This window comes from Neofelis nebulosa, chromosome 1 (genome assembly GCF_028018385.1).
Source record: "Neofelis nebulosa isolate mNeoNeb1 chromosome 1, mNeoNeb1.pri, whole genome shotgun sequence".
NCBI lineage: Eukaryota > Metazoa > Chordata > Mammalia > Carnivora > Felidae > Neofelis > Neofelis nebulosa.
In genome coordinates, this window is record NC_080782.1 from 152,718,257 (window position 1) to 152,743,704 (window position 25,448).

A 25,448-nucleotide genomic window follows, 5' to 3' on the forward strand; every position below is an offset into this window, starting at 1 on the left:
GTATCTGCTCAGAAATTCCTGGGTGTTCTTTGGTACCTGGACCTCTGGCTGTTCCCTGCACTTGGAGTCTGAAGTAGACCAGGCATTTCTCACCCATGATATATGCATTTCCCTCTGCTTAATGTCCTGGCAGCTCCCAGGTGCCCTCATCTAGCAACATGTTGTTTCACCCTAGGGAGAGATGTTTGAATTTCATTAAACCAGGATAAGGAGTAATTTATTCCAGCCAATCATAATTGGATGTATCTCAGACAGAACTATGGACTATCAAAGTTATAGGCATTCTGGGACACCCTTTCCTCCTTGTACATGGACACGGAAGTTACCTTGCACATGGACACGGATCTAGCAAAGTCTAGATCCCTGTTCTGTGCAATGTCTGCACAAAGCAAACTGAGAGCAGAGGGCTGACAGATATGTGATAGACACATGTGAAGTCTGGATTCTCTTTTTGAAGCAAATCTTGCTTCCCCTCTCTTAGAACATTCTGTGTCAGAATTCCCCTTGGGGTATGATTCATCGATTTAGAAATGGAAAAGAATAAGTGGCTTATCTTACACAAGAACACTTTGTTAAAGACAAGGTCTTTAACAGCTGCTGTCTGGTAAAGCAGAATTGCATACCATTTTCTAGAGACTTGTGTGTCTGTCCATTTCTGGCTGGTTCACAGAAAAGGGTCAGAACTAAATGTATTTTCCTTTCCTTATGAGTCTTTTAAAAATTTTTAAAAATGTTTTTATTTATTTTTTTGAGAGAGAGAGAGAGAGAGAGAGAGAGCAGGGAAGGGGCAGAGAGAGAGAGAGGGAGACACAGAATCTGAAGCAGGCTCCAGCTCTGAGCTGTCAGCAGAGAGAGAGAGAGAGAGAGAGCAGGGAAGGGGCAGAGAGAGAGAGAGGGAGACACAGAATCTGAAGCAGGCTCCAGCTCTGAGCTGTCAGCACAGAGCCCGACACGGGGCTCAAACTCATGAACCATGGGATCATGACCTGAGCCAAAGTCAGATGCTTAACCAACTGAGCCACCCAGGCACCACTCCTTATGAGTCTTAATGGCAAATAAAAATGGGCTGCAGTCCTACGTTGGCTTCTAGGTGCCACCACCTGACTGTTTGGTATTGTATCTGCAGAAAATTATTTGTTGGTATATGCAGATACAAAAAATCTACCATGTGTCTTTTTTTAGTGTTATTTTCAGATGATATTACAAATTATTTTATGGTAATACATATGAAAAGGTTTGACAAATTGACCAAATTCTTAGAAAACCAGATAAAAGTGACACAAGGAGATTTCAACACCTCAAATAGTCCTAGAATGTTTTAAACAAATAGAGATGTAGTAAATAATCTCACACCATGTGCACTTTCTCACTGGTAGATTATGTGAAATGTTCTGGAAAGAAGTTAGTGCCTATTCCTGGAGATTTTTCTAGAAAAGAGAAGAGGAAGCTATTTCTGATTTACTTCACAGAGACAGTATAATGTTGATAACCAAACTCTGAAAAGCAAAGGATGAAAAATTCAAATTACAGGTCAGTCTGTTATGGATTTTTAAGGTCAAAATCTTAAACAAAGCATTAGGAAAATAAATTAGCAAAGTATTTAAAAGATAATACACCATGATGAAGGTCATAGTCTAGGAGTTCAAGGCTTTTTAAACTGGAAATATTAGCAGATCAGTATAATGCATGGCATTAACAGACTGAATGAAAAAGAATGAAGTGATTACTCCATAAATACAGAATATAGTAGTTGATAAAATTTAACATCATAAATCCAGAAGAAGTGTTTGATAAAGTTCACATCAATTCATGACATAGAATTCTTAGCCAATTATAAATAGAATGGTTCTTTTTTCAGCTTATAAATGATGCTGCAGAAAAACCAGCTAATCACACAGAGTGATCTGTGAGACAGGGAACTACCCAAGGAAGCTAACCGCTATCACTTTTATCCAATGCTATGCAGCATAGTTAGGGGGCAAATAAAGTCAAAGGAAGTTTGAAAAAAACAAAAATAGAATTTATGGATAATATGATATATCCAAAAGATAAATTATTTGACCTAGAAAGTTGACAAAGATTACTGTGTAAAAAGTCAATATTGAGAAAACTCTTGTATCTGTGCTGCCAAGAGACACTTTGAAAACGAAAATTTAAGAGTTATAAGAGCATCAAGACTATCATGTTTCTAATTCCTAGTTTGATAAAGAGATGTTGGGTGGCTCTGTGAGGGTAAATTATTACATGTTATTGAGAGACAGTCAAGAGATGGAAATAAATGGATAGAAAACCATGGAAGAAACAGGCATACCTGATACTAATAAACATCCAACCAAATGGTCATTTTTGGTGGTGGTAGTGGTGGGGACTTTGAAAATTGACAAACAGATCATCAAGGCCACACACAGACAATATACCTCTTGAAGTAGAGCAAAGGGTGAGCATTTGCTGGACCAGGTATCAGAAATATTACAGATAGAGTGATTGAGAATGGTGTCTTGATGCCAGGAAAGATACACTGACCAAAGAACCAGAATAGTGATCTCTGAGACAGACCCATGCAGGAACTGATGACTCCATCCCCTCCCCCTCTGTGTGTGTGTGTTTAATGTGGAACTGTGTACGAAGTAGAGACAGCATTGTTTTAAACAAATGGTGCTAGGACCATTTAACCATATGGAAAAAGGATTGGACTAGTAACTCATACCACTCACAGTCAACCCCTGGTGTTCTCCTCAGAGCAGAAGTGAAACCATATACTCTCAGGTGGTAATGTAGATGTTTTTAATTGCTTCAAGCTTAGGAATGATTGCTTAGAACAGAACACAAGTGCACTAACCACAATGAAACAAATATGAAATATATGAGGACATTAACCTAAAAATGTCGAATCATCAGAAGACAGCAAAGACAAGCCACACAGATGTGGAGGATATTTACAGCACACATAATCACCAAAGATATGCCTTCATATATATAAAAATATCCTAAAAACAAGCATAGAGAGGACAGACAATGCTATTGAAAATTGGGCAAAAGCCTTTAGCAAAAGAGCAAACACTAATAACCAAAAACACTGGAAAAGGTAATTCACTTTGTGAATCATCAGGACCAGGTAAGAGACAGCCCTGGGAGGTAGAGCTCCACTGCCCACAGTTGCCAAGAGTTGACAACACAGAGTAGGTGACAGTGTGGAGGTTCAGGGACTGTCTTGCACTGTGGGTGACATGCTCTTTGCACATTCATGTGCAAGACTCTGTATCATCTGGGAAAGTTGAAGTGTGCACACATCATGACCCAACATCTCCTCACCCAGAAAAGTGTGTGCATAGGAAAGTCTCTCAGAGTCCTCGCATGGAACAGGGATAGAATATATGGTCCCCACCTGGAACAGCCCAGGAGGAGCAGTGATGGAATGTATGGTCCCCACCTGGAACAGCCCACGTGGAGCAGTGGTGGAATGTATAAATAAATTGTGTTAGTTGTTGCTGAGAAGGTGGTGAGGCTTCTCCAGGCCACACAGCTGGTGCAGAGCCTGGATAAGATTCTACCACCTCCCCACTTAGTTCTTCTTTCCCCCGTGCTACATCTTGAATTACTTTTTGACTTTGTGTGTCCTTCCCTGTCCCCAGAGCCCTCAGCTGTGTTTGCCAAGGAGCAGCCAGCATGCAGTGAGGTGCAGGCCAAGGCGGGGACCAGTGCCACACTGAGCTGCGAGGTGGCCCAGGACAAGACAGAGGTGACGTGGTACAAGGACGGGAAGAAGCTGAGTGCCAGCTCCAAAGTGTGCATGGAGGCCAAGGGCTGCAGCAGGCGGCTGGTGGTGCAGCAGGCAGGGAAGGCGGATGCCGGGGAGTACAGCTGTGAGGCCGGGGGCCAGAAGGTGTCCTTCCACCTGGATGTCACAGGTCAGTAATCTTTAGGGTAGTGAATTAGCCTTGTTTGAGAGAATGGGACTGACTTTGAGCGCAGATCATCCCTAGTGTTCTCACCATCAGTGCTCTTCCATCTCACATCCTCCTACCTTCCTGTTTTTCCTCCCATTGTAGGGTCAAGGGTGGCTGGGTTGGACAGGTGTGTAAGAATGAAGGGGACCACTTGTGTCCATCTTCAGTGGTGTTTTGAACACTGATGCTTAGTTATATATTCCTAGAACCTACCCAATTTCTTTGTGTCCTGGAGCTCTGAATCTACTTAGCATTTGGGTCTGAATTAGACCAAGTGCCTCTTGTAAATTTCCTCCTATTGGATGTTCTGCCAGCTATCAGGTTTGTTCACTCAGAATCACAGGCAGGTTATCACAAGCCAGATGTTTGGATCTCACTGACCAAGGATAGGAGGATATTTCAACTACCCATCCATACTTGTAAATACCTCAGACTGACTGTGGATTATCAAAGTTTAGCTGTTCTGTGAATCTCTTCCTTCCTTGCACATGTGTAGAAAAGCTCTTTCTGCACCTGTGTGCTGTAGCATCTAGATCCATTCCATGTTGCAATGTCTGTGCAAAGTATACAAAAGCAGAGATCGGTAGACATGTGCTTGTGATATGTACCTCTGATGTACAGGATATTCCTTTTAAAGGAATATCTTTATTCCTTTAAAATAAAGGAATGGTGTGGTCCTTCCACACCAACTGAACACAAAAGATATGTTCAGTTAAAACATTCTTTGTCAGAATTCCTCTTGGAGTCTGATGTATAAATTTGGAAATAGGAATAAATAGCTTAAGCTGTATCAGCACATCTTGTTAAAGACAAGTTACTGTAATGGCAGACTGACTGGTGGACCAGTATTTATTTTGTTGCATTATGTAGTGATTAGTGTGTATTTGTGCTTTCTTGGCTGGTTCGTAGAGAAGGTTGAGAAATGTATTCATTTTATTTTGTTAAGAGGGTCTTTTGTTTTGTTTTTGTTAGGAGAGTCTTAATGTTCAGTAAAGGTCTGACATTTGACTTCTAGGTGCCACCACAAAACAGTGTGGTATTGTATTTGTATTCAGTGGTTTGTGTGTGTATATAGATACAGAGAAACATGCTAGTTATCTTTGTGAAACGTTATTTGAAGAGGACTTGAAAACTTACTTCATACTAAACATTTTAAAAGTTTTAAAATTTGATAGAAAACTATATCAAAAATGACATGAGGAGAAATAGAAAACTGAAACAGTCCTATAACTTTTAAAGAAATGGATCCAGAAATATAAAAAAAAAATATTTCATAGAAAGAGTCTATGTTCAGTGGATCTACTGATTAGTTATACCAAATATTTCTGGAAAGACATTATTACATTTTCATGGAGATTCTTCTAGACAACAGAAAAAGGGTATACACTCTCCAACTCATCTTATGTAGATGTAGATACATAATATTGATGTTGAAATCTTACAAGGAAAACATGTAGAGTTGAAATTACAGGCCAATGCTTGGGATTCTGTGTCTCCCTGTCTGCCCATCTCTCTCTCTCTCTCTCTCTCTCTCTCTCTCTCTCTCTCTCTCTCTCTCAAAAATAAATAAACATTTAAAAAATTAAAGGGAGACCTGGGTGGCTCAGTCGGTTAAATGTCCGACTTTAGCTCAGGTCATGATCTTACGGTTTGTGGGTTTGAGCCCAGCATTGTGCTCTGTGCTGACAGCTCAGAGCCTGGAGCCTGCTTCAGATTCTGTGTCTCCCTCTCTCTGCCCCTCCCCTGTGCATACTCTGTCTCTCTCTCTCAAAATAAATAAACATTAAAAATTACAGGCCAGTATCTTATGAATATCGAAGCTAAAATCTTAAACAAGATATTAGTCAACCAAGTAATCCGACACATGAAGCAGGCAATACGCTATGATTGAAGTCGTAGTCCAAGAATGTCTGGTTGCTTTAACATTAGAAACATTAAAAAAGCAAAACAGTGCATGATATTAACAGATTGAAAGAGAAAAATGTGGTTATCTCGATAAATGCTGAATAAAAATGTTTGATAAAATTTAACATAATCTCGTAATATAAAATTATTAACTGACTATAGATAAAGGGTTTCTTCCTTAATTTGGAAAACAGTACTACAGGAAATACCAGCTAGAATCACCCTTAAAATGAAAGAGACCTGACTTTGTGATTGGAAACAAGGTAAGGAGGCTTTCTGTCCAACAATGGGCAGTACAATAAGGAGGAAAATAAGACAAAGGTATAAAATATGGGGACAAACGTGGAATTTACAGATAATATCAATTTCAGAAAATCCAAAAGATTAATGATTAGACTTTAATAAGAGACTTGGAAAAATTAAAACTTAAAAAAAAAAGCAATATACAGAACAGACCACACACACACACACACACACACACACACACACACACACACACACCAACTCCAGGTGGGTAGAGACCTGAGCGTAAAAGGTAAAACAATTAGCTCTTAGCAGGTAATGCAGACTATTTAGTGACATAAATGTAACAAAAGACTTAATAAATGGGTTAATCACAAAGGACAAGTTGATATGTTTGTCTGTATTAAGAACTTTGATCAGAAGACACCATGAAGAAGGGAAAATGCAAGACACACAGATGTAGAGAATTTTAATAAGACATTTAATGACCAAACCCTTTAGCATTTAAAGTAACAAAGAGCTTGGGGTGCCTGGGTGGCTCAGTCAGTTGACAGTCTGACTTTGGCTCAGGTCATGATCTCACGGTTCTATGAGTTCGAGCCCCACATCAAGCTCTGTGCTGACAACTCGGGGCCTGGAGCCTGCTTCGGATTCTGTGTCTCCCTCTCTGCTCCTCCCCTGCTCACACTCCATCTCTTTCTCTCAAAAATAAATACATATTAAAAAAATTTAATTAACAAAGAGCTCCTGAAAATGAATATAAGAGAAACATACAGTGGTATTGAAAATGGGGCAAATCTTGAACAGTGACATCATAAAGAGGAAACGCTAATGGCCAAAAACATCAGAAAATGTGCATCGCTTTATCAGTAATGGGACCACAGGGAGGACAACTTCAGTCCCACCAAGTTGCCAACAGTTGACAACACGGGGGAGGCAAGAGTGGGAACTCCCTTCCTGACAGTCCTGTGGAAAGACTCTGCATCATCTGAGAAGGCTGGGGTGTGCATGTATCATGACCCCACAGATCCTCTCTTAGAGGAGCTTGTGCAGAGGGATGTCTCCACTGTCCACACCTGCAGCAGCAACATGGAACAGTGATAGAATGTATAGATAGATTGTGGTTACCCATTTCTAGGAAAGGCAGGGGGCTTCTCCAGGCCTTACAGCTGGTGCAGAACCTGGAGAAGTTTCTGACCCCCTAGCTCACCATTCGGGCTCCTCTTACCAGAGCTGCCTTCCTGACTTACAAGGTGACTCTGTCCCCAGAGCTTGCAGCTGTATTTGCCAAGGAGCAGCCGGCATGCAGTGAGGTTCAGGCCAAGGCAGGGGCCAGTGCCACATTGAGCTGCGAGGTGGCCCAGGACAAGACGGAGGTGATGTGGTACAAGGATGGGAGGAAGCTGAGTGCAAGCTCCAGAGTGCGTGTGGAGGCCAAGGGTTGCAGCAGGAAGCTGGTGGTGCAGCAAGCAGGGAGAGCAGATGCTGGGGAGTACAGCTGCGAGGCCAGGGGAGAGAAGGTGTCCTTCTGCCTGGACGTTACAGGTCAGTACTTGGGGGTAATACTCTAGCCTTGATGGAAGGTGATGATGGGACCATCCAGGATTACACCCGGATGGACTTTTGTGTCCTTTTCCTTTAGACCTAATCTCTTCATGTCTACCATTTGTCCATATGCTGTTTTCATCTCCTTTTTTCACATCAGTTTTGGGTCAAGGGAGGCCTCCTGGGAAGGGTATGCATGGAAAGGAAAGGGGCTGTTTCTGTAATCTGGAATGGCAATTTGGTGCAACAATGCTCAGTCACATTCCTAGCACCTGCCCTGCTCTTTCTGGTGTTCCTTGGTGTCCAGGATTCTAGTTCCATCTTGTGCTTGGGCTCGAGGTCAACCAGGTATCTCTCACCCTTGGATATGGCACATTTTCTCCATTATATGTTTTGACAACTACCCATGCCACCCATCAGTAGCTCTGACCAGTTTTTGTCAGTGAGAGGTGTTTCAATTCACTTGGGCCTAGATTAGGGGAGATTCTGGCCACACAATCATACTTGGAATTGAGATATCAAGAGTGAACCTTAGATTATCACACTTGAGGTGTCTGGGACACTCTTCCTTCTTTTTCACTGATAGAGAAGCTCGCTGTTACCTGTGTGTGACAAAATGTAGGTGCATGTTTTGTGACAATGTCTGCTGTGCAAAGGGAAGGAAGAATGGATGATTTGTAGATACTCACCTGTGACATTTAGGATTATTGTTTTCAAGAAAACCTCACTTTGCCCTTCTCTCCAGGTTGGAGATACACTCTCAGTGTCAGATTTACCCTTCTGGTTGCATTTGTAAACTTAGAAATGGGAAGGAGCAGGTAACTCCTGGCACTCAGTGTGCTTTGTCACTGAGGTGTTCCCACAGTAGCAGCCTGACCAGGAAAGCAGCATTTATTTTGTAGCATTTTCCTAATGTTTTGTGTGTATCTGCATCTGCTGGACTGGTACATAAAGTGGAAAAATTCAAAATTTTTTTCCTTTGTTAAGAGAACCTTGGGGTGCTTGGATGGCTCAGTGGGTTAAGCATCCAACTTTGGCTCAGGTCATGATCTCGCAGTTCCTGAGTTCCAGCCCATTGTCGGGCTCTGCGCTGATAGCTCGGAGCCTGAGGCTGGCCCAGATTCTGTGTCTCCCTCTCAATCTGCCCCTCCCCTGTTCATACTCTGTCTCTCTCTGTCTCTGTCTCTCTCTCAAAAATAAATAAACATTAAAAAAAGAGAGAATCTTGATACCAAATAGGGGTGGGCTCCCATCCTACTCTGACTCCTAGTTGCCAGAACATAACAGTTCAGAATTTTATCAGCATATAATGATCCATGGGTGGGGGTAGGCACCCCAAATCCCATTTAGGTGTCTGTGAAATCTTATTTTAAGACAATATGACAAAATATTTTATGGTAATAAATTTGAAAAGTTGTGACAATTTGGCTAATTCCTAATAAATTGTGAGAATGGACACAAAAAGATACAGAAATCTCAAATAGTTTTATGACTTTTAAATAAGTGGAACCAATAATACAAAATCTTTGAAGTCAAGTAGTTCTCTGGTAAACTATGTTCAATATTCTTTAAAATGGTTATTCTATGCTTGAGGAAATAATTGTTCTGGGGAATATAAAAACAAGATATATTTCATAACTCATTTTAGGTAGTGTGAGAAATAAGCCCACCAACTCAATCAAAGGAGGGACACAGAGACTTGGAGCACAGTGAAACAAGGCTTTGAGCGATGTTCTTGCAAGAGCAGTATCTGATGGATAGGCACACTCAGGGCAGTTACAGCAATTTACCTCTTAGCACGCAAGTCCCTCCCGTGGTTCCTCATTGGCTGAGCACTGCGGAGATTACAGTCTTACCCAGACATTGCTTGTGCCCATGGAAGGCAAAAAGTAGTCTCATTGGAACAACTGTACATTCCCTAAGGTGACGCAGAGACTTTCAGCCCCTCCTCCCTTTGTTCTTTGGCACGTGTTCATTGCAAAGTCTACCAAACGGAGAGGGGAAGAAGAGCCAGGAAGTGAAGAGTCTAAGGGTTTGGGACTCCACTGTGTGTGTGGGGTACATATATATTTCCAATAAGTTGTAAATCTATTGTTAACTAGACACAATGGCTTTTATTTGGTATTCAAAAATGAATCATCTCCCTTACTTCTCACAATCCCACCTCTTCTTTTCTAAGTTGATTCCATTTTCATTTATATTTCCTTCATTTTTGAGCTCTCACTCAAACATGTTTAGTAGGTGTTGGCTCTCCTCCTCGTAGTAAGGTTTATCTTTCAATAATAATAGGTCATTTTGGGCATAAGCACAAACATTTGTTCATTAATAACAATGAGTCTTTGGACTCATTGTCCAAAGAGTTTAGAATCAAAGCAACCATTCCTTTCCATTTACTAAAGCATACTTCTAACCAGTCACTAAACAAATCACTACTCCCTGAGTTTTATGCTAGTTCATTGGCTAGAGTTGGTAGTCCCTGCAAAGCTTTGGTGATGGTGCCGTCTGCAGCAATGTTGGGGAGAAAGGTACAGCACTGGTCTCCTAACATAACACAAAAGAAAGACTCCCTCTTTCTCTGCTAGCATCATGTCTAAGGCTATCCTATTCTCCCATGCCATTCGAGTGGTAGCATCTAACTTACTGGCTACTCCTTGGAGTGCAGCCCTAGTGAAATTGATAGACCTTTGCTGATTTTAGCAGATGTGATTAATCCAGTCCACATTCTTATCAATGGTAAACCACCAGAAAAGTAAGGACTGAAATCCAGCAGCTATCTGATTCCTGTCCTTAAGTTCATTGGAGACACCCCTATAGGACTCCTATTGCACTAATGTACACATTGGAATAAAAATATCACTGTAAAGCCCTCTGGTTTCTGTGGTGAATGTCACTGTCTTTATCGGTTTGATGGAATGCCAAAGTGAATGAAATGGCCATTTGGACTAATGCACAAGTTCCACTCCAATTGGGCAGAAACTGGTTAAGTAGGCTTCTCTTCCCAAAGTACCACCAAACATCTGCTCATGGGATGTTCAAGTTAGAATAGTTGTGGCTCTGTTCACCAGTGGCATTTAGGATGTGCACGTGGGTCAGCCAATATCCCACAGGTTTGTTGAATTGTTTCCCTACTCTTGAGAGACAGGAGGAGTGATTCCTTGTCCCTATGAAGAAAGAGGGGATGGCCCTTGGGTCTGACATTTGTAGTGCATGAAAGAGCAATGACAGGATCTTGCAGGTCTCATTTCCCCAAACATCCGTGACTGATGGAGAGCCATCATGCAACTCATTCCTGCAGGGTCTGTATCCCATCCAGAGGGAAATGGAACAATTTGCCCCTGTGGCCTTTCTGCACCACAAACATAACAATTGCTTTTGTTAAACATCTGCACAGAGAAGTAAACACATTACACCCACGCATTAACATCTCCGTATCCAGTCTAGATCTTAAGGGTTTGTGTCAGGTCTTTGATTTCAACTTTGCTTATCTTCTTTGGATCATTAGTGGGAGAAATTAAATACCCCCTTGGATCTGTGGTTGGTTGAGGCATACTACAGATGAGGTTATCAACTGGCTTAAGGGACAGTAGTCCCTTAAGTTCTTAAATTCTTGTAACATCTACTCCTAATCCATATGTTCCAGGTGCTGCCCTTGGGTCCTGATCTGCAGTGAGGGGGCTGTTAATGGTTAGAAGCATGGGGTCACACTTTAAGTTCTGGCAATTTTTCAGTGGGATACCCTTAGATGGATGTATTTTAACTGTTAAAGTGTCCATGGGTTTGGCTGTCCATTCCTGAATCTGAGTAGTCTACGATGCCAAGTCCCAACTCCCAAACAAGGTTTGAGGTCCAGATGACTGTAAAGATCAAAGGTATCAATACAAAGATATTTATCTGCCTGTGATAGCCACCTCTGTTTTTCTAAATTCCCACATGATAGGTTGAGGCAGGCATCAAATTTCAAAGTTTGAGGGGATTCAGTTCTAGTTACATTAATTACTAAGCTAATGGGATAGGCTTGAGGCACTTCCTTTTTGGAATTTTCTCATCCTCTGGTGGTTGCCTACCCAAGCCATAGTATTCCCCAGTTGCAAGGCCAGATTCTAACCTTTATTGTACACTCTGAACTTCCTTTCTTAAGGGTAGTTTTAAGGGGTCCTTGGTTGTCTTATATACCTCCCATCGTCCCTTCACCTTGCTGTCTAGAGTCCGCGTTACTGGCCCCTTGACCTGAGTGTAATGAGTCCATCCCCTTTCAGCAGTCAATACAACAGTTTCAGTGGTTACAAGAACTTCATAGGGGCCTTGCCAGCTAGGTTGGAGTATTTTCCTCTTTCCAACATTTGATTAATGCCTGATCCCCCAGTTGAAAGTGATGGGCCATGAATTCAAGTGTCAGGGTCTGTGTGAGAGCCCTTTTACCCTAAGGGAAGATAGAACAGAGGATGTGGCCAGTACATATCTCTGAGGAACTGACCTTTAGTTTCCAGGGTGGGTAAGTCCAAGTCCAATGCCCTCCCTAAATAAAGTAGCCTATCAAGAAGCTCACAGGCAGACAACCCTGCTAGGAAGTTAAGCAAACCTATTGTGGCCTTGGAAACTTCAGCTCACTTTCCCTTGAAATCAGGAATTCATCTACATATTGAAAGAGTTGAGTGTCTGGCGGAGGTGGGGGGACATTTTTATTATAGATTCCACATTTGACTAAACAAATTGGAGGCCTCAGTAAAGCCCTGTGGCAATACTGTCCAGTGGTATTGTTGCTTTCTCCTGCTTACAGGATTCTCGCATTCAAAGGCAAAGAGATCTCTGCTCTCTGGGTCTAGTGGACATGCCCAAAAGTCATCCTTCAAATCTACTACGCTAAACCATTTATGCCCATAAGGAATTTTACTGAGGGGGGTATAGGGATTAGGGACTGTAGGGTATTGGGTTCAAACTATCTGGTTTACTGCTCCCAGGTCTTGCACCAACTGGTAGGACCCATCTGGATTTCATACTGGGAGTTCCAGAGTATTGTATGGGTAAATACAGGGTTCTAGCAACCCATCCTTGATAAGACCCGTGGTCACTGGCTGGAGTCTTTTTGTTCCTTCTATTGGAATAAGAGACTGCTTCCTGCACACTGTTTCACCTGGTTGTTTTAAGCAAATCTTCACTGGGAGAATTTGAAGCCCTCTTCTGTTTCTCTCTTTGACCCATATCTCTGGATGTATCTTACTTTCTTCTTCCTCTATGAGGTAAGCTATGAGAACTTTAATTTGGCTCCTCTCTATCCCTATATCCAAACCCAGCTCTATAGTGAGGTCTCTGCCTAGGGGGTCGACTCCTGCTTCAGGAATGGACAGGAAAGACACCTCTGTTTCCTCAGTCTCAGTTCTTACAGTCATGGTTTCATATATACAAACCTGAAATTTTTCTCCTTTTATTCCTGAAACCAAAAGTTTTTCTGGTGAGAATTTTGTCCCCTGTGGCTTAAATGTTAGGGAGGAATGGGCAGCTTCGGTGTCAAACAAGAAGGTTGTATCTTCTCCCTTGGGTCCCACCTTTGAATGTATCAAGGACTGCTGCTGGAGTCTAGCAAAGGGGAACCCCTGACCCCCTTTATCTTCTTCTTCCAGAGCCATAAGGAGGTCAGTTCCTCTTCCTTCTTCCATAGAGGACACTCCCTTTTAAAGTGGCCAGGCGGTCTGCATTTATAACATTTCCTTTCTTCTCCTTCTCGCATTCCTCTCGTTTTACTTTGTTCCCTATGATCCCTCATTTCCCCCCTGGGGGAATCTCTTTTTCCTCCTTCCCTTTCAATCATCTTCTCCACAGTAGTCACCATAATTTTTGCTTTCTGTTGTTGCTTCTTTTCATCCTTCTTTACAAATACCTTTTGTGCCTCCCTGCGCAATTCCTCTATCCACCTTCTATAACTTTCTGGCAATATCAGGCCAACTTCTGGAGACAAAATTAACCTTCAGGAGACCCTGCCCCACTGGGTCCTCCAGATCAAGGCCTGAATATTTCCTCATTTGATCCTTAAGCCTCTGTAAGCAAGCAGTTGGGGTTTCCTCCTTCTCTTTCTGTATCTCAAAAGCCTTAAGGGGCACCTGTGTGGCTCAGTTGGTTAAGCGTCTGACTTCAGCTCAGGTCACAATCTCATGGTTTCTGGGTTTGAGCTCTGCATTGGGCTCTGTGCTGACAGCTCAGAGCCTGGAGCCTGCTTCGGATTCTGTGTCTCCCTCTCTCTCTGACCCTCCCAGCTTGCACTCTGTCTTTCTTTCTCTCAAAAATAAATAAAACATATATATATATATTTAAAATTCCTTGATGATACTCTGAGATCTTGGAGCTGATCCCCTGATCCCTGTGATGATTGGTTTTCTTAATTTCTGCTTCCTCCTAACTCTGTGCCCAAGATCATCATTGTCCCAACCAGGATCTAGGTTAGGAAACTTCTGTTCCGCTGGCTGAACTCCTGGCCAGGTGGGTGCTCTCTCCACCAAACAGACATTGCAGCTCTTCTGATCATTCCTCTTTGCTCTCTGGTAAATAGGATATTCATGATAGACATCAGCTCAGCCCAGGAATAAATATTACGTCCCCCAAACTGATCGACCTCTCCTGATCATTTCTCTTTGCTCTCCGGTAAATAGGATATTCATGATAGACATCAGCCTAGCCCAGGAATAAATATTAGGTCTGCAAAACTAATCAACCTGATCTGCCAAACCTAGTGGATCTTCTAACAGTGGTTTCATTTCCTTCTTGAAATTCCTCACCTCAGTACTGGTGGTGGTGGGCATTGACAAAACCAATCTCTCCTTGTCCCCTTTAAAAGGACCTTCCTTAATGGAAATAACTTAGGGCTCCAGCAATCTATCCTTGATAATATCTGCGATCACTGGCTGGAGACTTTTTTTCCCCTTCTATTGGAATAGGAAACTGCTTCCTGCAAACTATTTCACCCAGTTGTTTTAAGGAAATCTTTTTTGGGGGAATGAAGAGCTCCCAGAGGGAAGAAGGAAGTTCTCTATGTGCTTTTTACATTTTTTCGGTTCCCTCCTGAGGTTTGGATACAAACCAGTAAGGCATAAGGTTCCTCCTGTCCACCCAAATTCTCTGTTTTGTTCCCTCCTACCCCCTCCTGTGGGTTGACCTGGGGATTATAAGGAGGAGGAGTACAAGAGAGGGCGTCCCAAGGCTTCTCCTTTAGAGATTCCTAGTACTTTCTTTTTTTGTGTTAAGAGGAAACATAGAAGAGTTCTTGATAGACAGCAGAGAGCATATTCCCTCACCTACAGTGTACTGGAACTTTGTCATTCACATAAAGGACTAGAGCCTGGCGACCCAGTCTTTCTCTGAGACAAACTGAGGCCAAAAAACAGAGGGCCCTTTAACTGTGTCTCTTGTCCAAACAAAGCAGCAGAATTTGATCATTTTATGTTTGTCCTTGTTCCCTGTATAAGGAGCACCCTCCCAGTACTATAACATTCGCCCCAGTGACTATCTGGGGGAAGCTGAAGAGACCCCACCTATTTCTGGGTCTCTTTCTTTACCCCTAGGCCTAGAATTTTTGTTCCCCATCCTTGAAAAGGCTGGTTCCTGCTCCTGAGCTTCCCTGGGGTGCTTGATCCCCCCATTAATGGAGGTTTCCTGCACTCTCCAGAACCCACTTTGTCTGTCTCCAGCCATTTCCTTCATAGGAGAATGGGACTGCAGATCTAGACTCTGCATTGTCTTCATATCTAGGGTACGTCTCAGTCATACACACTCAGCTTCTAAGGATTTCCTGTCCCAAGGCAGTACTTGTAGTCAAATTTTCCTACCTTGGTCTGGGTGATGAGGTTTTGGGATGATGGTAAGGGTTCATGGGGTCAGGAGCTGAAGACCAAGAAAGAATTCTTGAATACGTCTTTGGTGCAAAAAGTTGATTTTATTACAGTACGGGGACAGGACCCACGGGCAGGAAGAACTGCACCGGGGTCATGATGGGGTAACTCATTCTATACCCTCAGGCTGGGAAGGTGTCAGGGATAGAGTAAGTCTCTAAGGAATTTTGGAGGCAAGGTTTCCAGGACCTTGAAAGGGTAGCTGTTGTTAGGAAAATGCCATTTATTACCATTTAGTAAAACCTCAGCATGAGACCCTTCAGATGTCCATTGGGGGCCATAAGCTTGGAGCATGATTGCCAGCATGTATCTTGGGGCATTTGAGATAAAGGAAATAGACTTACAGGATCCTTGAGGTTGGGGATAATGTTCAGCCAAGATTCTCTTTTGCCCCCAACAAAGTGTCATCATTGAGGCAGCTGAGCTCCTAGAGGGAGGTCACTTTGCCTGTGTCAAGGACTTGTCAACGGGCTTTAGGCAGAAAGGGAATTTCATTTTTCATTTGCTGTAGTTTCCCCACATCATGGGGGCCAGCACTTAAACCCCTTTCCTTTGTTCTTGGGCAGCCAAGAGTGTCCGAGCAATACCACACATTCCACCTGGGGGTGGGTGGGTGCTAGCTTATACTTTGCCGTTAGCCTGCTTTATACTCCCTCATCACATGCACAGAGTTATGGGTCACCGCGGTGCTGCCTTTTACCCTTTCCCCAGCATCACTTCTTTCTCCAAAGATAAAAAGTCTTTAGCTCCACAGATACCACAGAGGCCAGGAGCCCTCCCATGGAAAGGCCACCCTAACTGGGATGAGCCAGTTAAGTCCTCACCCACAGGAGGACTTGGACCCTGCAGGTTGAGGTGAATCCTGGGACCTCTCACATTTGTTCACCTTCTCTCTTTGTCCTTTGGTGCAAGCTCATTGCAAATCCCATGAAAATAAGTCCCTGAAACAGAGACAGGAAGAAGAACCAGGAAGTAAAGTTTGGGACTCCATTGTTGGGAAGGGGTCGAACATATTTTCTCTAGATTGTACACCTATTGTCAAATGGACAGCACAGCTTTTATTTGAATCATCATGATGAAAACGAATCATCTCCCTTACTTCTCACAATAGCAAATGTAACAGTGGTACCAAAATCTTACAAGAAAAGTAGGAAGAATTAAATTACAGACCAACCTATTGGGGATATCAAAAACCAAAATCATAAATGAAATATTAGCAAAATTAATGCAACAATATAGCAAGAGAGTACCACACGGTGATGGAAGTCATTGTCCAGGATTGCAAATTTGGTTGAACGTTAGATCAATGTAAAGCCTGACATTAAGAAACTAAGTGAAAAATGGTGTGATTCTCTCAACACAGAATAAAAGTGTTTGGTTAAATTTTTATGTCATAAATTCAGAAAATGTGTTTGATAAAACTCAGCATCAGTCATGCCATAAAATTCTTAACATGCTGTATGACAGTTCTCTTTCTTGCTTCAGAAAGTGAAGTTACAGAACACATGAGGAATTTATAGGAGACACTGAAAGCTTTGATTTGGGGACCATACAAGCAGGCCACTGTAATCACTGAGCAGTGTAAGGAGGAAAATAAAATAGATTCCATAAAGATGGAAGATACAGTGATAGAATGTACACTGATGATGTGATTTCCAATTCAAAAAATCCTAAATATAAATTACTAGGCCAAATAAGATTCTTGAGGAAGATTACCATGTAAAAAAACATTATGCAGATTACCATGTAAAAAAACATTTCTATATGTGCTAGCAAGAAACACTTTGAAATCGAAACCTTACAGTTATAATAGCATCAAAAATGTTGTGTTTCTAATTCCAACTCTGATAAAAGGTTCTAGGAGGCTCTGTGAGGGGAAATTATTAAACATTTTTGAGACAGCCAAGAGATATAAATAGATGGGTAGAAATCCGGGAAAAATCAAATATTTTCATTAATCAAAATCTAAACAAAAATTGAGGGGAGGGTTGAAAAATAATAAGTGGATTCCAAAGGCAAAGTATAGCTGATACACTTTTCTCTTGAAGAGAATCCAAGTGTGAGCATTTGCTATACCAGATGTCGAGAATTATCATAAAGCGATAGTATATAAGACAATGGGATCTCAATGCAGGAATAGTTACCAGATCAAGGAACAAAATAATAAAACACAAACATATTCTTGCATAAATGGACTCGTGTCACCCCAGTTTTGTTTCTACTGCGATGTATAGCTACCCTATGACCCAGCAATAGCACTGCTAAGAATTTACCCAAAGGATACAGGAGTGCTGATGCATAGGGGCACTTGTACCCCAATGTTTATAGCAGCACTTTCAACAATAGCCAAATTATGGAAAGAGCCTAAATGTCCATCAACTGATGAACGGATAAAGAAATTGTGGTTTATATACACAATGGAATACTACATGGCAATGAGAAAGAATGAAATATGGCCTTTTGTAGCAACGTGGATCAAACTGGAGAGTGTTACGCTAAGTGAAATAAGTCATACAGAGAAAGACAGATACCATATGTTTTCACTCTTATGTGGATCCTGAGAAACTTAACAGAACCGTGGGGGAGGGGAAGGAAAAAAAAGTTAGAGAGGGAGGGAGCCAAACCATAAAAGACTCTTAAAAACTGAGAATAAACTGAGGGTTGATGTGGGGTGGGAGGGAGGAGAGGGTGGGTGATGGGTATTGAGGAGGGCACCTGTTGGGATGAGCACTGGGTGTTGTATGGAAACCAATTTGACAATAAATTTCATATTAAAAAAAGAGAAAAAAATGAAAAGAAAAAAAAATAAAAAGAAGTAGAGAAGTTTGTTGTTTTCATAAGCGGCATTTGAATCATTTAATGCATGGAAAAAATTAAATTCTGGGAATTTACACAACACACAAAAGTCAACTACTGGTGGGTTAGAGACCTCAGTATAAAAGCTAAAACCATAAAACCCATAGAGGACAATACCCTTGTTTAAAGATTTAGGTAAGGAAAGTTTCTTCAACAGAACACAGATGCCCCAAATGCAATTGGACAAAATAGACATATTTGGCTACATTAAAACTAAAAATTTCACTCATCAGAAGACTCCATGAGAGAGTGAAAAGTAGTCACAGCATTCAGAAAACACCTATAAAATACATAGTTGTCATTCTCTAACATTTAAATATGTAAGGAGTGCTTTACAACGATAGAGAGAAGAATATACTGTTGGTATATGAGCAATGACTTGAACAGAGTCACCACACAGGACAAATAGTAATGGTCAGACCAGTAATCTTGGGGAAGGTACTCAGCCTCACTGGTCTTCAGACAATGGCAAAGACAATCATGAGGAAGTACAAGGACTCCCACCAGAGAGCCAGTAGTCAACAATACTAAGGAAGGAGCACTGAGTCTCAGCAACTTTGAAGATGACAGGTGAAAGCATTCCCTTCAAACCATAAGGAAAAAGCTGATGTCTTCTAGGAAGGTTGCACATCTATTATGGCCCCACAGAGTCCATGTGCATGGGTAGATTTCCCACAGTCCTCACCTGGGAAGGCCATGTGGAGAAGTGACAGGATGTATGATAGAATGTATGGTCCCACCTGGAGCATCCCAGGAGGGGCATGGATAGACTTTATGGTCCCACCTGGAACAGCCCAGGAGGAGCAGGGATAGAATGTATGGTTCCCACCTGGAACAGCCCAGGAGAAGCAGGGATAGAATGTACAGTCCCACCTTGAGCAGCCCAGGAGGGGCACAGATAGAATGTATGGTCCCACCTGGAACAGATGAGGTGCAACAGGGATAGAATGTATGGTCCCACCTGGGACAGCCCAGGAGGAGCAGGGATAAAATGTATGGTCCCACCTGGAACAGCCCAGGAGGAGCAGGGATAGAATGTATGGTTCCCACCTGGAACTACCCAGTTGGAGCAGTGATAGAATGTATGGTCCTACCTGGAGCAGTCCAGGAGAGCAAGGATAGAATGTATGCTCCCCACCTGGAACAGCCCAGGAGAGCAGGGATAGAATGTATGGTCCCCACTTAGGACAGACAGGGTGGAGCAGGGATAGAATATATGGTCCCCAACTGGGACAACCAGGAAAGTGATAGAGTGTATAAATAAATTGTGTTAGTTGTTGCTGAAAAGGTGCTGAGGCTTCTTGGCCCACACCTGATGCAGGGATTGGAGAGAGTTCCAGTCCCCCTGCCTCTCTGTTTAGACCTTCTTTCCCAGACCTGCATTCTTCACATGGATTGTATCTTTAACCCCATGCATCCCTCCCTCTCTCCAGAGCCTGCAGCTGTGTTTGCCAAGGAGCAGCCGGCACACAGTGAGGTGCAGGCCAAGGCAGGGGCCAGCGCCACGCTGAGCTGCGAGGTGGCCCAGGCCCAGACAGAGGTGACGTGGTACAAGGACGGGAAGAAGCTGAGTGCGAGCTCCAGAATGCACGTGGAGGCCAAGGGCTGCAGCAGGCGGCTGGTGGTGCAGCAGGCAGGGAAGGCGGATGCCGGGGAGTACAGCTGTGAGGCCGGGGGCCAGAAGGTGTCCTTCCATCTGGACGTCACAGGTCAGTTCTTTCAGAGTACAAAATTAGCCTCTTTTATGAGGTGAGCTTGGAACAGATTTATACCCAAGACAGACTCTTGTGCTCTTTCAGTTAGACTTTTCCATTGACATCACCCATTCACCTCCTCCATTTCCACATCTCAGGTGGGACCATGGGAGAATGGCTGGAGGGAGTGCACAGGAAGGAGACAGGTCATTCTCATACACCATGGGTTGTGTTTCCACGTAATAGTGTTGGTCACATGTTCTCAGCACCTGCTCAGAACCCACTGGTGGACCTTGGTATCCAGAAGTCTGAATCTCCCTGATGCATGGGGTTGAGGTAGACCAGATATATCTCCACTGGAGTTGTTCTGAACATCACAAATGTCGTCCTCCAACACACATGAGAGTTTCTGGTGGTGCAGATGTTTGATTTCACTGAACCAGGGTAATGGTAAATTTGGGGCACACAATCATCCTTGGAGTTTTCCCAGGACTGTGCTTTGAGTGTCCACAGCTATAGGTGTTTTGGGAGACTTCCCTGTTTTCACAGGGATCTATGAGTTCTCTCTGCACCCATATGTAGCCAAATCTGTATCTGTATTTTATTGCAATGGCCATGAATCTTTCAAAGAGAGCAATTACAAATCAATCAGTTCCTAAGGAATTATATTGAAACTGGCACAAGAAAAAATGGACAACTTGTACAATCCTAGCACTTAAAATAAATGGACGATTATATAATTTTCTCACAGAATAATGTCTAAGACCAGTGGCTCTACTGTCAAATTCTACCAAATATTCTGGAGAGAAATTACTCCATATTCATAGGATTCTTAGAGTGTTGAAAAGAGATGTAGTCATCAACTCCTTCCTTTTACATAGGTAGCATATCAATACCAAAATGTGACAAGGTAAATATGAAGAATTTTCACAGGCCACCTCTCGTTGATGTGAAAGTAATATCTTCCACAAAATATTATCCAACTGAATTCTGCATTTTATCAAGGGGACAATACACTAGGACAATAGTCATATTCTGGGAATGCAAGGCTGGTTCAACACCAGAAACATTAGAAAATCAACACAAAGCTTGATATTAACAAAATCAAAGAAACAATGATGTGATTTCCCCAATAAATGAAGAGTAAAAGCTCTGGATAAAATAAAGCATCAGAAACATAGGCAGAATATTCCATAATATTTGGCATCAATTCCTGCCACAAAATTCCTCATAAGCTTTAAATAGAAGGTTTTGTCCTTAATGTAATAACTGGTGGTATTGAAAAGTCTAGCTGACATCACACTTCACGTGAAACTTTGAAAGATTTGCCTTTGAGATGGGACCAAGACAGGGAAGCTGAATGTCCTCACTTTTATGCAACGTTCACAGCACACCATGGAGGAAAATAAAAGTAAAGATATGAAAGTTGGAAAAATGAAAACTGAAACTAACAGGAGATATGATTATCAATGTGGAAAATCCCAAACAGTTACTATTTTTTAAGTTAAATTAAAACAAGTATTATTGTAACCCTACAAGGGTATTTAAGAATATATATCAAAATAAAAAAGAAATCAGAGCATCACTAAGTTTGAGTAGTTTGGGTATAAAGTAACAAATTTAGGGGCACCTGGGTGACTCAGTCTGTTGAGTGTCCAACTTCAGCTTAGGCCACGATCTCATGGTTTGGGAGTTTGAGTACCACATCGGGCTTGCTGCTATCAGCATAGAGCCTGCTTCAGATTCTCTGTCCCCCTCTCTCTTTGCCCTTCACCCACTCATGCCCTCTCTCTCTCTCCACAATAATAATAATAAAGTAAAAAATTTAGTAAACATTGTAATTATAGTTATTGTGTCTACTTTTCAAGGTATTTATATTGTTCAAAAGTTTTAGTCACATTAAAATTTTAATTGTAATTTGCACTTTCTATGAGATTTTAACTAATTGCATTTGTAATAAATTTTATTTTATTTATTTTTTATTTTTATTTTTTTTTGCCTATTCTGGAAATTTCATATGTAGTGTTTTACTTTTTTTAAAATATGATATTTATTGTCAAATTGGTTTCCATACAACACCCAGTGCTCACCCCAAAAGGTGCCCTCCTCAATGCCCATCACCCACCCACTTTCCCCTCCTTCCCACCCCCCATCAACCCTGTTTATTCTCAGTTTTTTTTAAAATTTTTTTAACGTTTATTTATTTTTGAGACAGAGAGAGACAGAGCATGAATGGGGAAGGGTCAGGGAGAGAGGGAGACACAGAATCCGAAACAGGCTCCAGGCTCTGAGCGGTCAGCACAGAGCCCAACGCGGGGCTTGAACTCACGGACCGCGAGATGATGACCTGAGCTGAAGTCAGACGCTTAACCGACTGAGCCACCCAGGCGCCCCTATTCTCAGTTTTTAAGAGTCTTAAAAACCATTACTTTTTGGACACCAAAGAGCATGAAGAGAGATTAGGACATACAAAAATCAATATATAGGAAACATTTATCTATCTATACACCAGACACCAAAAGCTGGAAGGTGACATTTTAAAGGGGTTACAACAGCATCAGAAAAATCCTGTTATCAATTTCAGGTCTAAGAAAGGATTTTCAGATGCTTTGTGGGAAAAAAAGTATTCAACTTTATTGAGAGACAGAAAAAGATCTAAATCATGGATGGAAATTGATGAAAGACCCAGAGGCAGTCAGTCCTCATCAAAACCCAAATAATAGCTCTTATGTGAGTGAGAGTATTGACAAGTGAGTTGTAAAACCAGAGAGAGGAAATCCACTTTTGACAAAAACCAGCAAAACCAAAACCAAAAGAAATCCCCAAAGCAATGATGTTGACTTTACTTGGCTTTTGATAAAACGACAGCAATTCAAACAATTGGGGCTTTAAATAGAGACTGAGAAACTTCTCAGGGAAACAGGAAGTGAGTCCAGAAACAGCTTTGTATGAAACCAAAGTCCCTTCTCTCTCTCTCTTTTTTAAATCACTCTAGAGCTCTCAGTGTGACTGTAGTAAAGGGTTGGTCTTTCACAAATGGTGCTAAGACCATTAAACATATGGAAAACTGAAATGAAGTTGGATGTCTATTTCTTGCCATGCAAGAAACTCAGCTGCATGTGAGTTAGAGACCTCGGTGAGAAATGTGGTTCAAGCTCTTACCAACAATGTCAGTCATTCATGACCTCAGCATAAGGAAAGCTTCCTGAGACAGAACGAAATGCACAAAACACAAAGGAGAAAGTAATATATCTGCCTATAACAAAACTCTTGCTTAACATTTTTTTTTCACAAAACAGTATGAAGGGGTGGAAATGCCAGTCACAAGATGAGGAGGGTATATAAATACACATAACCACAAACACTGACATTTACTTAAACAAAGAGCGCCCAATGAATATGAGTAAGAGACAGTGCTGTTGTAAATGGGGCAAAACACTTGAGCAATGACACCACAAAAGATCAAAATCTAACTACCAAAAACTTCAGAAAGGGTGCTGTACTTTGCGAGTCATCCAGTCGATGCAAAAGACGGCCACAGGAAGACACAGATGGAGCAGTGATAGAAAGTATACTCCCACCTGAACAGCCAGAAAAGTGGTAGAGTAAATATTTGTGTTAGTTTTTGCTGAGAGGGTGGTGGGGCTTCTTGGCCACACACCTGATGCAGAGATCAGAGTGAGTTCCATTCCCCATGCATCCCTGTTTAGACCTTCTTTTCCAGACCTGCATTCTTCACATGGATGGTATCTTTGACACCATGCATTCCTCCCTGTCCCCAGAGCCTGCAGTCATGTTTGCCAAGGAGCAGCCAGCACACAGTGAGGTGCAGGCCAAGGCAGGGGCCAGTGCCACACTGAGCTGCGAGGTGGCCCAGGCCCAGACAGAGGTGACGTGGTACAAGGACGGGAAGAAGCTGAGTGCGAGCTCCAGAATGCGTGTGGAGGCCAAGGGCTGCAGCAGGCGGCTGGTGGTGCAGCAGGCAGGGAAGGCGGATTCTGGGAAGTACAGCTGTGAGGCCGGGGGCCAGAAGGTGTCCTTCCGCCTGGATGTCACAGGTCAGTTCTTAGTGCAAAATTAGTCTTTTCGTGAGGTGAAGGTGGAACAGGTTTATCCCCAAGACAGACTCTCGTGGTCTTTCAGTTAGACTTTTTCCCTTGACATCACCCATTCACCACCTCCATTTCCATATCCCAGGTGGGACCATGGGAGCATGGCTGGAAGAAGTGCACAGGAGGGAGACAGGTCATTCTCATACACCAGAGGTTGTGTTCCCACATTGTTCCCAGCACCTGCTCAGAACCCATTGGTGGACATTGGAGTCCAGGACTCTGGATCTCCCTGATGCCTGGGACTGATGTAGACCAGATGTCTCTCCCCTGGGGTTATTCTGGGAGGTCGCAAATTTCTTCCTCCCAACCCATATGAGGGTTCCTGGTGGTGGAGATGTTTCATTTCACTGTATAGGGGAAAGGGAAATTGGGGCCACAGAGTCATACTTGGATTCTCAGGACTGTGCTTTGAGTCACAGTTTTTGGCATTTTGGGGCAAACTTTCCTGTTTCCACAGGGATCTAGAAGTTTTCTCTGCACCCATATGTAGCCAAATCTAGATCTGTATTGTACTGCAATGTCTGTGCAGTTTACAAAGACAGCAGACAATTAAAAATCAATCAATTCTTAGGGAATTATATTGAAACTCATACAAGAAAAACTGTACAACTTGTACAATCCTAGCACTTAAGATAAATGATGATCATAAATAATTTTCTCACAGAATAATGTCTAAGCCCAGTGACTCTACTGTCAAATTCTACCAAATATTCTGAAGAGAAATTACTCCATGTTCATTGGATTCTTATAGAGTATTGAAAGAGATGCAGTCATCAATTCCTTTTACATAGGTAGCATATCAATACCAAAATGTGACAAGGTAAATATGAAGAATTTTCACAGGCCACCCCTCATTGATGTGAAAGTAATATCTTCCATAAAATATTATCCAACTGAATTCTGCATTTTATCAAGGGGACAATACACTAGGACAATAGTCATATTCTGGGAATGCAAGGCTGGTTCAACACCAGAAACATTAGAAAATCAACACAAAGCTTGATGTTAACAAAATCAAAGAAACAATGATGTGATTTCCCCAATAAATGAAGAGTAAAAGCTCTGGATAAAATAAAGCATCAGAAACATAGGCAGAATATTCCATAATATTTGGCATCAATTCCTGCCACAAAATTCCTCATAAGCTTTAAATAGAAGGTTTTGTCCTTAATGTAATAACTGGTGGTATTGAAAAGTCTAGCTGACATCACACTTCACGTGAAACTTTGAAAGATTTGCCTTTGAGATGGGACCAAGACAGGGAAGCTG

The 25,448-nt window shown here is 42.2% G+C and overlaps 1 protein-coding gene across 48 annotated transcripts in view; it reads left to right on the plus strand.

Moving 5' to 3' along the window:
• Positions 1-25,448, plus strand: part of OBSCN (obscurin, cytoskeletal calmodulin and titin-interacting RhoGEF) — a 198,606-nt gene that overhangs the window by 63,701 nt on the left and 109,457 nt on the right. For 44 of the 48 annotated variants that reach the window (XR_009264959.1, XM_058740572.1, XM_058740604.1 and 41 more), the window contains 4 exons: positions 3,633-3,908; positions 7,365-7,640; positions 19,807-20,082; positions 23,850-24,125. Coding sequence is in view for 47 of the 48 variants with exons in the window: in XM_058740572.1 (XP_058596555.1) it covers positions 3,633-3,908; positions 7,365-7,640; positions 19,807-20,082; positions 23,850-24,125 (1,104 nt within the window). In the remaining variant the exon portion in view is untranslated. The remainder of the gene's footprint in view (positions 1-3,632; positions 3,909-7,364; positions 7,641-19,806; positions 20,083-23,849; positions 24,126-25,448) is intronic. The other 4 variants (XM_058740606.1, XM_058740676.1, XM_058740755.1 and 1 more) reach the window with 4 other exon arrangements.